This window comes from Triturus cristatus, chromosome 2_2 (assembly GCF_964204655.1).
Source record: "Triturus cristatus chromosome 2_2, aTriCri1.1, whole genome shotgun sequence".
In the NCBI taxonomy this organism is placed as follows: domain Eukaryota; kingdom Metazoa; phylum Chordata; class Amphibia; order Caudata; family Salamandridae; genus Triturus; species Triturus cristatus.
The window spans coordinates 928,431,164-928,444,525 of record NC_140582.1 but is presented as its reverse complement, the minus strand read 5'-3'; the positions used below and the strand labels follow the sequence as shown (position 1 = coordinate 928,444,525).

The 13,362-nt window shown below is 45.4% G+C and overlaps 1 protein-coding gene across 4 annotated transcripts in view; it reads right to left on the bottom strand.

Annotated features, from left to right (window-relative positions):
* Positions 1 to 13,362, bottom strand: part of CCDC149 (coiled-coil domain containing 149) — a 447,317-nt gene that overhangs the window by 278,615 nt on the left and 155,340 nt on the right. For all 4 annotated transcript variants that reach the window (XM_085642338.1, XM_085642336.1, XM_085642339.1 and 1 more), the window contains exon 3: positions 1,269 to 1,307. In XM_085642338.1, the coding sequence (XP_085498464.1) occupies positions 1,269 to 1,307 (39 nt within the window). The remainder of the gene's footprint in view (positions 1 to 1,268; positions 1,308 to 13,362) is intronic.

Sequence of the window (13,362 nt, the reverse complement as noted above, 5' to 3'; positions counted from 1 at the left end):
GCTCATTTTGGGGGAGAAGGTACAGACAACAGGAGGGCGGGCGGGGGGTGGAGGAGAGGAAATGGCACGGACAACGGAAGAGAAGACAGGGAGGAGAAGACACTCCATATTTATCTGGTCCATCTCCTGCGGCGGGCTCCGGCTCCAGCTGCTCCCTGGGTCTCAGTCCTTGGACTTCCAGAGGAACCACACCATCGCAATAAAGAAAATAGTACACGCCCGTGTAACAACCAAGTAAAGGGGCCAGTAGCCATGGGAGGATACAAATGACGACATGGCTGTACTATGGTGGGACTAACAAGCCTCATAATGAATTAGAAGACAGCATTTACAAAGGCTAAACACACAAGTCAATAAAAAATAAGGGCAGTGGAGTGGGCGTGGATTCTCTCTCTACTCTCTCCGTACTGAACTACCACAGCTCTTCGCCGAGCAGTGCATGCGCGCTGGCTCACTCTCAACCTAAAAGGGGGGCAGCTCCACATTGTTTAAGGAGCATTGTAGGTGCTACAGATATTATTACATCCTAGATCGTCAGCTCTTGGGACGGACATGTGTGTGCGTGCTCACCTGAAGGTCGTGTGCATTGAGCTTGGTGAACTTGTGTTTTTGGGAGGTAGTGGAAAACAAATCAGAAATGTCTGTTCATTGACAAACACTATATGCAGCTATTGCACTTTACATTCCCAGCTGGTTTTATGCATATGTGCACACATATAAAACAAAAAAACACACAAAGTCAAGTTGTGGTTTCTCTTACTCGACACGTTAACATGTTTAAAAGGAATTTTGAAATTCACTTAAACATCTACAGTTAAAGTAATCAATTAAATCCAAGCCACTCTTCCCTGCGAAATTCAACAGTTATGGTTAGCCCTGCATAACATAACTCTCACGCAAGGTTAAAAACTTTCCCACTATTCACACTTACCTATACAATTATGTGTTGCACCCAGGCCCCATATCAATCCAGTAGAAATAAATGATTGAAGCCACAGTTAATAAACAGTGACTATTGCTAAGTCACAGCAGTGGAGAACAATGTGTCTTTTTAACTGCTGTGACATAAATGCAGTGAATAACAGCATTTAGAAAAGCCTGTTCACGATAGTGGATCGGTATGGGACCAATATTTAACATCAGAATATTAAATTTAATACTAGAGTGCGAAGAACAATGGAAATGTTGCCTCAAGAGTCGCAAATACCCAACATTCATTTCTGTGAGCCCACTAAACAAAGGTCCCCGACAGCATTAATGGAGCCTACCTGTTTTCTCTTTTCAGGTGGTATAGATGGATCTCCGTCCTGCAAACAGAAAGCAAAGCGTAATACATTGTTAGTGAGACACTTGCTATGAACGCTGTTCACCAAAAAGACATTCAAAATACCAAAGGAAAAATATCTCAGCATGAGATATTAAAGACAATATGACTCAAAGGAGAAGAAACAAGTGCACTAATGACAATCACCTCTGCAAAGAATGCTCGTACATCCTACGGTTGGGTTAATAAAGGGCATTAATTACAACCTAAATACACTGTTCACAACATGGCTTTGTGCTTCTTCGGGTACAGATCTGTATGTCATTTTTCAGAAGTCAGACCCGTTCTCATAGGATTGCCTTTCTTCAATGAGATTCCTCGTCTAAATAGTGAACAGTTTTATAGCATAAACATTCCAAAACTAGTCTTGGCTCGAACTAGCTGCTTAGACGTAAACGTAAAGGTCCACCCTCAGAGGATACAGGGATTAAAATAGGGCAGACACAAACCCGACACAAGCGAACTAAAATACATAGAGGAACAGAACGTATTTTTGAGTCAACGAGGTATAGCTGAGTGTGTAATAAGTAGGGATGGGCAAGAGAATAGGCTGCTTCAATTACTGGTTGTTCCACTCTTGCATCTGTGCGATGTCAGGCGCATAAATAAACTTTATTGGGTCAAGTAATTTAAAACAATCACAATATAAAAAGCAGCATGAATAAAACCGATAGCACAGATCTAAAAACGTAATACAAGACAATCAATCAATGCCACAAGCAGCTCTCAACTCCCATGTAAACCTAGTCCCCTGAAGTGCAAAGTGAAAAGAAAAGGGCCCCTCAAATTCGGTCAACATAGCAACCTACTCCTTGTATATAAAGTTTATGCAATTCCCACACTTCTAAAAAAAAAACAAGTCAGTAGAATAATGTTGCTATTAGTAAAGTGCAATGCAACGACTCTTAAATTTGGAACACTGATCATTTTGGCTGAGGTCAACCTATCAAATTCGGTGCTGAAGCAACCACGGCCACTCCTGCTAGTTATATTTTAGGCAATGATAGGTGCAACGAGATCACAAATAAAGTGCCGTTCTAAAATAATCATGCTAGTCAGTACTTTAGATACGAACAAATACACACACAAAAAGTCAAAAAGGCCAAAAATGATCCAGCTAAAAGGAATGGGCAGTCACCAGCGGGTAGGACAGTTAAAGCTTCTGTGCTTCTCTAAGTAATTTCATACATTGAGCCGATAGCTGCGGATTCACACCACTCAGGCATGCGATGATAGCCGTGTCACATTGTCTTATGACAAGTTTACGAAACACGGGTTTCATTCAGCCAGTAACATCTTAGATTTTTCAAGGCTGGGCACAGGCTTATCACATGCAAGAGTCTTTTCCTTCTCATGATTGCATTAGCAGCAATGATGTTCGGTAAACCCTGCTAACCGCCCAAATTAGTAGTCTTTTAGTGTCATTTAGACCACACCTCAGTCTCAACAAATCTTTTTTGGCAGACAGTTTCATGGGGAGGCCAAGTACACTGCTTTTCCCAGATCTTGATACATAAAATCACATAAATGTGCAGTGAATGGCAGATCTATATCTGACAAGGGTGGCGCCTTCACCTTCAACAGATTATCCTCGCCATCACGCATCGATTACATTCTTGTCGACATCCACTCCTGGGGGCTTATCATAGACATGGTCGTCAAAAACACAATAGATAGCGACCACAATCCACTATGTTTACAAGCAAAAGACCCTTGGATGATAACACCCAATGTGGCCAACGAATCCCCACTAATGGCAACCAAGGAGGTGTCATTGGCAGGGTGCTGTCGACGCCTCAAATGGCACGGGATCTCCCAACATGAGGAGAAGCTTGCTCTGATCAAAGAGCTCCTAGCCAGGAAACTTACCGAACTCCATGATGCTAGTACTAAAATGGATGATCCCCACCTAATAGCCTCTGTCTATTATGACACTATCAGCAAAATAGGGGACTTCTTTATTGTGGGGGAGAAAGCTCGCCCCAAGGCGGACTCCTCAAGGAGCGGGAACCCTTGGTACTCCAAAGGTTGCAGAAGGGCCAGAATTACTCTGTCCCAAGCCTTAAGGAAACAGGACAGAAACCTAATCAGTAAGGCAAGACAAGACTATGCAAGATCATTGAAAGATGCCAAACGGGATTGGGAAGAAAGTCATTGGCAGGAACTCAAGGAGGCGGCTTTAAACCGGAATTCTACAACCTTCTGGGACATTCTGAATAGAGCCAAAAGGGCCAAAACAATAAGTATCCCTAATCACATAGCGGAGCTGCAATGGTTCGACCATTTCTCTGCTATATATGAGGGGGTGACTGCCTCTGACACACCGGTGGCGGAGGATTCACCACCCATCGTTGAGTTCCCAGCGGAGACCAACTTTGGGATCCACGAAACCATCTTGGCCATCAAAAGTATTGCCCCAGGTAAGGCGGCTGGGCCTGATGGCATACCAGGTGACCTTCTCCTACATGACCCAATCCCCTGGGCCTCATTCATTGTTGTTGTCATGAATGCCATAGCCAAGGGCTGCATAGTACCTGCGTCCTGGAAGGCCGCGGTGGTTGTGCCAATTTTTAAAAAGGGCAATAAGGAGGACCCTGCTAACTATAGACCTATCAGTCTAATTGATGTAATACAGAAGGTAGTTGGCAGGGTTCTCCTAATGAGACTGAGATGCTGGATTGAGAATGGGGATGTCTTATCACATTTCCAAGCAGGTTTTAGACAAAAGGTAGGCACCATGGATCAAGTTTTTAGATTTTTTATGATATATTGGAAAACGGTAGTCTTAGGCAAGGGAACCCTATATTTAGCTTTTATTGATTTAAAGTCGGCTTTCGACCTAATTCCCCGCCAACGTTTGTGGCAGGTTTTATTTCAACTAGGCGTTCCCCATGAGATTCTTGCCTTTTTAAAGCTTTTACATGAAAATAACCATGCCAATATCAGATGGGGGGCCCAAGGCCAGCTTACAGGGAGTGTCGCGGTGAATAGGGGGGTACGCCAGGGTTGTGTGCTGGCTCCCACCCTGTTTTCTCTATACATTAATGGGGTGGTGGACTTCCTTAGAGAGGTCCCTGCCGATGCACCAGCCCTGGCTGGCGAAAAGATCCCCACCCTCCTGTTCGCCGACGACACTCTCCTGATTTCAAAATCCCCGGCTGGCCTACAAAGAAATCTAGATAGATTTGCTCTCTTTTGCAAATCCTATGGGCTCATCATCAATACTGAAAAAAACAAATTAATGGTTATAAACCCACCGAGACGCTTTAGTTATACTTTTACCCTTGATGGCACTCCCCTAGATATTGTAGATTCTTTTGATTATCTAGGGATACGCATTGCAAAAGGGATGAAGTGGAGTGCTCACTTGACCAAGATGCTCCTGTGCCACAAGAGGGTTTCCGGTGCCATTATAAGAGAACAACACCTCTCTACTAGTCGACCTGTGGCACCGGCTCTTGTGGTATATGAGGCCCAGGCATTGTCTAGTTCTATGTATGGGGCTGAAATTTGGGGTTACGAAAACATTCACGATTTGGTAGTCTCAGAGAACAAATTTATGAGGAACCTCATCTCCGTCCCAGTATCATCCCCGTTAAAACCTTTGTTGCATGACCTGGGGAGACACTCCATCCAGGATATTGCACGCTTACGCCCTTTACTATTCTGGGCTAGACTGCGGAGGACCCCTGAACTTGCTAAATATGCGGCAGGTCTAGATGATCTCCTATTAGCAGACACTGGCCGGAGGTTAAAATGGTTCACCCACATAAAGCAAACACTGAAATCCATTGGCTACGAAGACTCCTGGGTATCTCAGGTACCCCCTCAGAAACAGGATCTTAAGGAAGCATATTGGGGTTGGGTAAATACAAGAGATCTGAATAATCCCAAATTGGGGAAGTTGAGTGTGGCTTTCTTAGAACATAAGCCCGTTTGTAAACTTGAGGCATATCTTGACTTCATCCAGTCCCCTCTGGACAGATCCCTGTATGTACGATTTAGATTAGGGTCCCTCCCCCTCAATTGTGTGACTGCTGGCTGGAAGGGATCCTCACTGCCACCTGCTGGTTGTCCGAGTTGCACAGCACCTAGTGAGTCTATTCCTCACTTCCTATTTGCTTGCCATCATTATCGAAGGCCAAGAGCTAAATGGCTCCGTCCGATCTGCAGAATGTTGGGATGTCGTGATTACTGTACTGCGCTACGCATTCTGCAGACGGATACTTCGTCCCTTACTATTGTCTGCGGCATTGCCAAGTACTTGGGTTGTGCATGGCTATTGCGTAAGAAAAACATTCCATCCCAACTGCACTGACCCATTTATGAGATCGACGGCTACCATGTATCTTAACGAACTCTAAATAACCAAGCACTTTATTCTCTGTTCCTTATATGTTGCTTTTAACTGTTTTTATAACTTTTTAAGATGTTCGCGACTACTGATGTTTTTATGTACACTTGATCCTCTTTTTTATCATTGTATGTTGTGCTTTTATGATATTTTAGATCGAATAAAGCTTCACCTACATAAATTGGCATGGGGTTTTCAATACCGTTCTTGTTTATCAACAATTCCCTATTGAATCTTTGCTGTTCTTACCAACAATTTTGCAGTTAGCTTCAGTGTTAGGTTGTGCTCAATGATATTGAAGGCATCCACGGCTTCCATTGCCTCACTCAAGTCAGGTTCCGACATAAGTTTTTTATCTTGGATACCTCGCTTTATCATTTCTTTCAAGGACCAAGGAGGTGCTGATCTGAGCTTTGTGTAATATCCCAAAAATCAGGCCTTCGACATTATAGATTGTTTATGAAGACCAAACTCCAGCTGTATATGGGAGGATGGTGCCGCAACCAGGAGGTTATGATATGATCAGTTATGTTATTTGCATTTGTAGCACGCACAGATACTCCGAGGAGTGTCCCGGCCGAGCCTGGAGAAAGGGAGAGTTTGCACGGAACGTATAGAGATTCATCAAGTAAAGAGATAAGTCTTCATTTTTTTTTTTAAATAGACAGAAGTCTTGAATACTGCGGAGAGTCAGAGGGAGTGGTAGCTCTAACAACAAGTGAGCTGCCCCCCACTCTAGTGAGCCGAGGCGGGGAGTTTGGGCCAGGAACTGAGAAGATGAATGGAGATATCTGGCGGGGGCATAGAACTGGAAACTCTCTCATAAGTAGGAGGGGCCGCAGTCAGGCAATGCCCGATGGACCAGGACCAGGGCTTTAAACTTGACTCGATTTGCCACAGGCAGCCAACGAAGTTATCGCAAATGCTGTCTGACACTGCCACTCATCAGGATGTTAAAGACAAGTCGTGCAGCAGCATTTTGGACAACCTGTAATTTATTAAGAAGGTAGCCCGGCAAGCCGGCATACGGAGCATTGGCGAAGTTGAGCCGCAAAAGTATCAGGGCCCTGGTCACTGTTTCCTTAGCTGCTCTGGGGAGAAGCAGGAGAAATGTCTTAAGGGTTTTAAGTATCCCAAATCAGTTCCCCGCTAGCTTCTTAATCTGGGTTAAAAAAGAAAGATTCTCCTCGAACCAGACTCCCAGATTTTTCTCGGGTTGCCCCGTTGCGGCTGGCAAGGGAAAATCCGCTGGCCATAGAGTTTCTCTGAACTGGGGAGGAAAGGTCCCATAGAGAAGAATTTCACACTTGACCTCATTGCATTTAAGCTGTGCTGAGGAAAGCCATTGAAAGACTGCTGGCAGGCAATTTTTGGCCAGAAATGGGGATCAGTCAGATTTTCCCCAGGTAAACAACAGCTGAGTATCGTCAGCGTAAACTATAATTTTGGCTCCCAGCTCTTCAGCCAAATAAATCAGAGGGGTGATGTATAGATGAAAAAGAAGGTGGCTCAAGGAGGACTCCTGCGGCACCCCAGTGGTCACCTCCTGATGTGAAGAGGAGAACGGAGGGAGCCAAACTTGTTGGGTACGCCCTACCAGGAAGGATTTTAGCCAACTCAAGACAGCACCCGAGATCCCCATGTCCGCAAGGCGGGTAAGCAGCAGAGAGTGGGGAATGGTATTGAATGCTGCTGTGAGATCCAACAAAATAAGAGCTGCCCTCCCTCCCGCATCCAAACATTCCGGAATAGCCTCTGAGACTTCCATCAAGGCCGACTCAGTGCTATAGGAGGCTCTGAATCCGGACTGAGCTGGATGAAGTAGGCCAGCACCCTCGACGAAGTTTGTGAGTTGTTTATTAACCACCTTTTCGCAGGCTGTCACCATAATAGGGAGGAGGGGAATAGGGCAGTACTTGACTGGGTTCAGCAGATCTAGCGTTGGTTTCTTCAAGGTTGAATAAACGTCTTGATTAAGCTGGATTCTCCTATAAAATCTTATTAACCCTTTCCATGCCAATGACGGAGCCATGCCGTCATGAGCCACGGGCGTCGTGTGCTCATGACGGCGTGTTTCCGTCATGCTGCGGCTGCTCCGCCCACGCGGCACTGATTCCCCGCCTGTGCGCGCAAAATAACGAGTGGGCGGAATCGTGACGGAACCACGCCGTCATGAGCACAGCTCGCCCGTGACTCATGACGGCGTGGTTCCGTCACGAGCATGGCGGCGCCACGCTTACCCCGCACCCCCCCAGCGCCGCGGCGGAATTCGCTCCGCGGCGAAGGGGTTAAGAATCCTCGGTCGAGTGGATCTTTCTTACCTGCTGAAAAGTGTAAAGGAGAGAAACCATAAATTCATAATTAACTAGCACGGACCAATCAAGTAAAACTCGGAAAGGACCCCTGACTCCGAATTCCAATTTAGTTGTTTATTACAAAGCCATGAATAACTGAACATAGAAACACCTCATGACGAGGTTGAAGAAATACATAGCCACTAATACAAAGTTCATCCTACAAATTATTCTAACCTGATGCAGCATAGAAAGAATGAGCAACTCCAAAAATACTAAACAAGCAATAACTGCACCAACATCAATATTAGTCTTCATTAGTGGCTGTAAAAGAAATCCATTAATCTATCCCTACACTACCACTAAAATGGCATCCCTACTTAACATCTCCCAGGTAAGATCGAGAAAACGTGTCAGCTCGTGAAGACTTCCTAAGAAGTACACTCACGCTGTAAGGGTCAGTAGCCAAAGCTACAAAGTTCATTCTAAGTCTAACTTCTAAGAATCGACCCCTTCCTTCTGCCTCTCTAACGGCTCTCTGCTAACTCATCCCTCGGGGCACTGTCCCTAATACAAAATGCACAATTAATAAAACACGCCCCTGAAACACCTCCTCTGGCCAGGCTCTTCTCGTAGGTAGTAACCACCAAACCTGTACTCAGTACAGCAATAGTTGATGTGTCCTTGGGTCTCAGGCTTCTTCAGCAAGAGAGAATATCGGCTCCCAATTATCGGCATTCCTGAATACTTTGTAACAGGTCTCCTCCATACCTAACTCCTAAAACAAAGGAGTTAGTCTAACTAACGAGGACAGCGTCCTTGCACCTGCAACAGAATCATGAGAACAGGACAACCTTGCACGCACATGAATTTCGCTGACTACCTCGAAATGAGAGCTCTACCAGGGGAAAATGCATTTCAGGCCTACACAAACCAGCTAACATAAAAAAACGAATAGGCCTTTCAAAGTAAACGTGAACACTCATTTAGGCCTTTACACATCTAATTAAGCACGCATTTATAAATGTTGCATCTGCAAGCACTACATGTAATTACATTTTAAAGTAATATTAAATCATTTCCATGTTTGTAACTTTAATGGTGCACGTTTAAATCTAACACATTACATATGAGCTACCTTATTAAGCGTTTGCAATGAACATCGCGAATTACATAAATCCCATTTAAATGCCTTTTTACCTTCTTGAATGGCACAACTCATTCTAACACTTCATTTACCATCGATTATTACAACACAGCCTACTAACTAAAATAAACACACATAAAAATATATGCGGGTACGAACTATTCATGGATATAATGTACCCCTAAAATGTTCAGAATATCATAACGCTCTATCAGTTTGTAGCATCTTGTTTGCGCTTTGTCCAGCCAGATAACCCTTAAAAAATCAACAAGAAATACGAGAGCTTGAGAATATATTTGGCATGGATTAATTTACATAGGCCAGTTAAATATGGGACGCTCATCCTGGAAGCCAATTTTTTTAAACTCATTGTCATTGACAAGGATGAGTCGTTTAAGTGACCAACATGTGTAAGGAGCATGACTTGTGCCATTTGAGCCTCTTACAGAAATACTACTTCTGGAAAGGAACAGACAGCAGAAGGTAGAAGTCTTGTATGGATGTGTTGGACCTAGCGTCCTTTAGGTAGCTTGGCTCAAGCAGGAAGGCTTTCCCACCGGAATCGCTTGTTGCACTTGCATCACACCCAACCTCCACTTCAGCGCTGCACCACCCAAAAAGGACACTACACCGATTAAATAAAACTGATAGAGATTTCCTTTTTAATTGCGCTCAACCAATTCTAACCATCACATTTCAGGTGCACATTTTTCATAGTATTTCAGCCAACAATACACTTCCTGGTTTTACCTCAGTACAGTTCCCCACCATAAACTCTATCAGAAGGATCAATCCAGCGCCTAGGCCCTAGAACACCCTTTTTAGTTTCCCACTCGTAGTGCTTCCCACCATGGTCTTCTGGATCTTAGGCGGTGGTATACGACCACGCTTCTACCATTGGGCGCTATACTGCCACTAGTCTGCTGCTTGGAAACAAACTATTACCGTTGGACATTCACAGGAATTCTCTTTATGCTGGCAAGCTTACTATTACAGTTATACATTACACTTAAACTCTTCTTTGTACTGGCAATTTTGCTATACAATTAAACATTACTCCTGAATTCTTCTCTGTACTGGCAATTTTGCTATACGGTTAAACATTACTCATGAATTCTTCTCTGTACTGGCAATTTTGCTATACGGTTAAACATTACTCATGAATTCTTCTCTGTACTGGCACTTTTGCTATACGGTTAAACATTACTCATGAATTCTTCTCTGTACTGGCAATTTGGCTATACAGTTAAACATTACTCGTGAATTCTCCTCTGTACTGGCAATCTTGCTATGTAGTTAATCATCACTCGTGGATTCCCCTCTGTGCTGGCAATCTTGCTAGGCAGTTAAACAGTACTTGTGAATTCTTCTCATAATCACCAGCCGGGGCTGCCAGGCCTTCACTTACTTGGTAACCCCCACCCCTCCTTTCCTTCCCTCAATCCCAGCTTACGGTTCAACTTTGGGGTCCTCCTCTGCCTGGGAAGACCGGCGATGCTGGTAGGGTGATTCCCACTTCACGCGGGACAGACGGGGAACATGGGCTGGGCAAGGGAAGTCCCAAAAGGGGCCGAACACGGGGCGCACCCACCAGCCACCTCCCACAAGGATTCCCCTGAGGCGAGGTCTTCTCACGGGGAGGACTCCTCACACCAGCGGTGTTACTCCGGACGCAGAGTCGTCTCCGGACCCCACACGGCTCCACAGACCAGGCGCTGCCTCGGCTCCACTCCACTGCTCCTTTAATCCGTGCCCGCGGCCGCCTGAGGCAACGCGGCTTGCGGGGGCGCGGCTTACTCCTTCTTCCGCCAACAACGAGGCGGCGCTTCCGAATCGGCCCTCGTCAGGTGACGCGGGGCAGGCGCTTCACAGCCTTACGTGACCTCTACTTCCTGATCGTACTTCGCTTCAGGACCTCACTAGGGAGTCCTGACTCTCTCCTCAGACCTCCCAATCGCGGCGGTGAGTGATCCCAGCAGGGACTCGTGCCAGGGGGGGGCTAAAATTAAGGGTGCTGCGTTCCCTCCCGGGCAGTCTATTTAGCCAACCAAATGCTTTTCGCTGGGTCTCAGTCACCCTCCAAACAGGCAGGTCTGGTGGACAGGCGCCAAGCCTTGTCCGATTTAGAATCCTGGGCACAATAAGGGTGAGAGAGATAGGGCACAGGACGGGGGCTCTTCCCAGAGGTGCTGACTAAACCAGAGTCTATTGAGGTAAAGATGTTCTCCAAAGTCAGTGGTGGGAGTCAGGGACCGGTCAAGAGGTCGAGGGTGGTATCAGCTAATGAGGGAAGACACGCAGACCCAAAGTCCTGTCAAGTCCCTCTCTAACGCAGCCACCTCTCCACTCAGGTGCCTTACTCCTGACTACCTCACAGCTCAATTAATTCCTAAAATGGCCTCCCTGCCCTCACCTCTATCTATCACCTGGGGCCTGACTGGCCAGGGTTGCCCAGAAGGTTCCGGAACCTCCTATGGCAGTCTATGGCCCCGGTGTTGAGGTGACAGTTGGAGCCACCATTTTATGAGACAAACCTCCCTCTTCCTATTTCCTCATTGAAGCACCTTGCGCCTCTCCCTCAGTGAGTAAGGACGAGGCGCCCAGAGCCTCTACATCAACACCAAAAGTAGTAAGTGGACAGGAAAAAAAAATGAGAAGAGAAAGGGAAGAAAAAGAATAAAATGAGGAGGGAACTGCCAAAGGGCTGACAGGTCTAACAGGATGTATGTAAGTAATGTTTGTCTTTCATAAAAGCAATACTTTGCAAACAGAAATGAGGAAGTATTTCTTTTCTGACAACCTGTAGCATCGAACCATAGTATATTTTTTAGTGATATTATCGTTCATATCCCCAATGGGGAGCCGTCATGTTATTTTTCTAGTTGATAATCCTGAAAATCATATTGGTCTAATAGGGTCAATCTGCCCCTATTACTGGTCAGCACTTCCAGAACATTTATTTACAAAAACCTTGGGAAAGCTTTTTTGAAGGGCACCACTGTAGCCCACATGAGCACCAGAAGTCTAGTGCAAAGATGGAAATAACCTTTTTTTAGCAGTGGTTCGGTGCTACTTAGTATGGATCACACTGAATGGTTTACTGATCAGGAATTGTATTTCCCCAGGGTTTTCCACTGTTTGTCTAGCTGTATCACAGGTGTTCCGTGTGCTGCTCTGCAGAACATTTCAGTGTTGGTCAGAGCTGAGATTCCTATTTGGGAGTCAGCAGACCCCCCTCAAGCGCACCCTGAGAGAGGTCTGTGGTTTCCAGTGCTGCACACAACTTGGCTTCAATAATCCAAGATCAATTACTCAATAGAGTACCCACTGGGAAGACTGGCATGTGATTGTCTAGAAGAAGAAAGAAGAAGAAATCCAGGAACAAAGTTTTGCCTTCCATTTTACTCTGGCTTTGGCACTATGACATTGGATACCATAGGATTTTTTAGTTCAAGCGTATAGCATCAGCGCTCATGCCTTGTTCGCCCTGCGAGGCATGCGGTAATGGAGTGGAAGCTCCGCCCATCTTTTTCATTGGCTTGTGTCTTTGTCCTTTCTAAATGCTGCCTTCCGATTGTATTATAGGCTGTTAGTCCCTCCTTATGACGGCCATGTCGTCATTTGTATCCTTCCATGGCTACTGGCCTCTTCGAGTGTTGCATTGTATGTATTATTTAGATAGTGAGCACTATTTTTTTTCCATGCCTTCCCGCCCCCCCACCCGCCCAAACTCCCGTTGGGCGGGTGGCTCCAGGCTTGTGATATCTTTCCAGACAAGATGCTCTCAGAGACCCAACTTTCCTTCGCACACTGATGGTTGCCAGTTTTCATACAGTCCACTAACCATCTCCTCCAGTGGCTGCATGTAGACAGTGAATAATGACGGTGATCAGATTTAGGCTAGAGATTCCCGTGTGAGAAAAGGAACAGCAGTTTATCTCTGTAATTCAGCCAGTGATCAAGGGCGGGACGACGACCAAAACGCATTTGGCAAGTACCAGGAGTGATGTGCAGCAGGCTGTGTGAGGCCACCGGTGGCATTTGTGCGGTAACCTTTCCGTGTTGTGGCACTTCCAACAGGGCAACCTTTATGTGATTGATATATATATATATATATATATATATATATATATATATTCACTTAAAAAACCATAGGTTTCACACAAGTTATAGTTAGCTGTACATTTCACTCGTAAAAAAACCAATGAAATTCCACGTTATAGTTAGATCAGGTAACTATAAC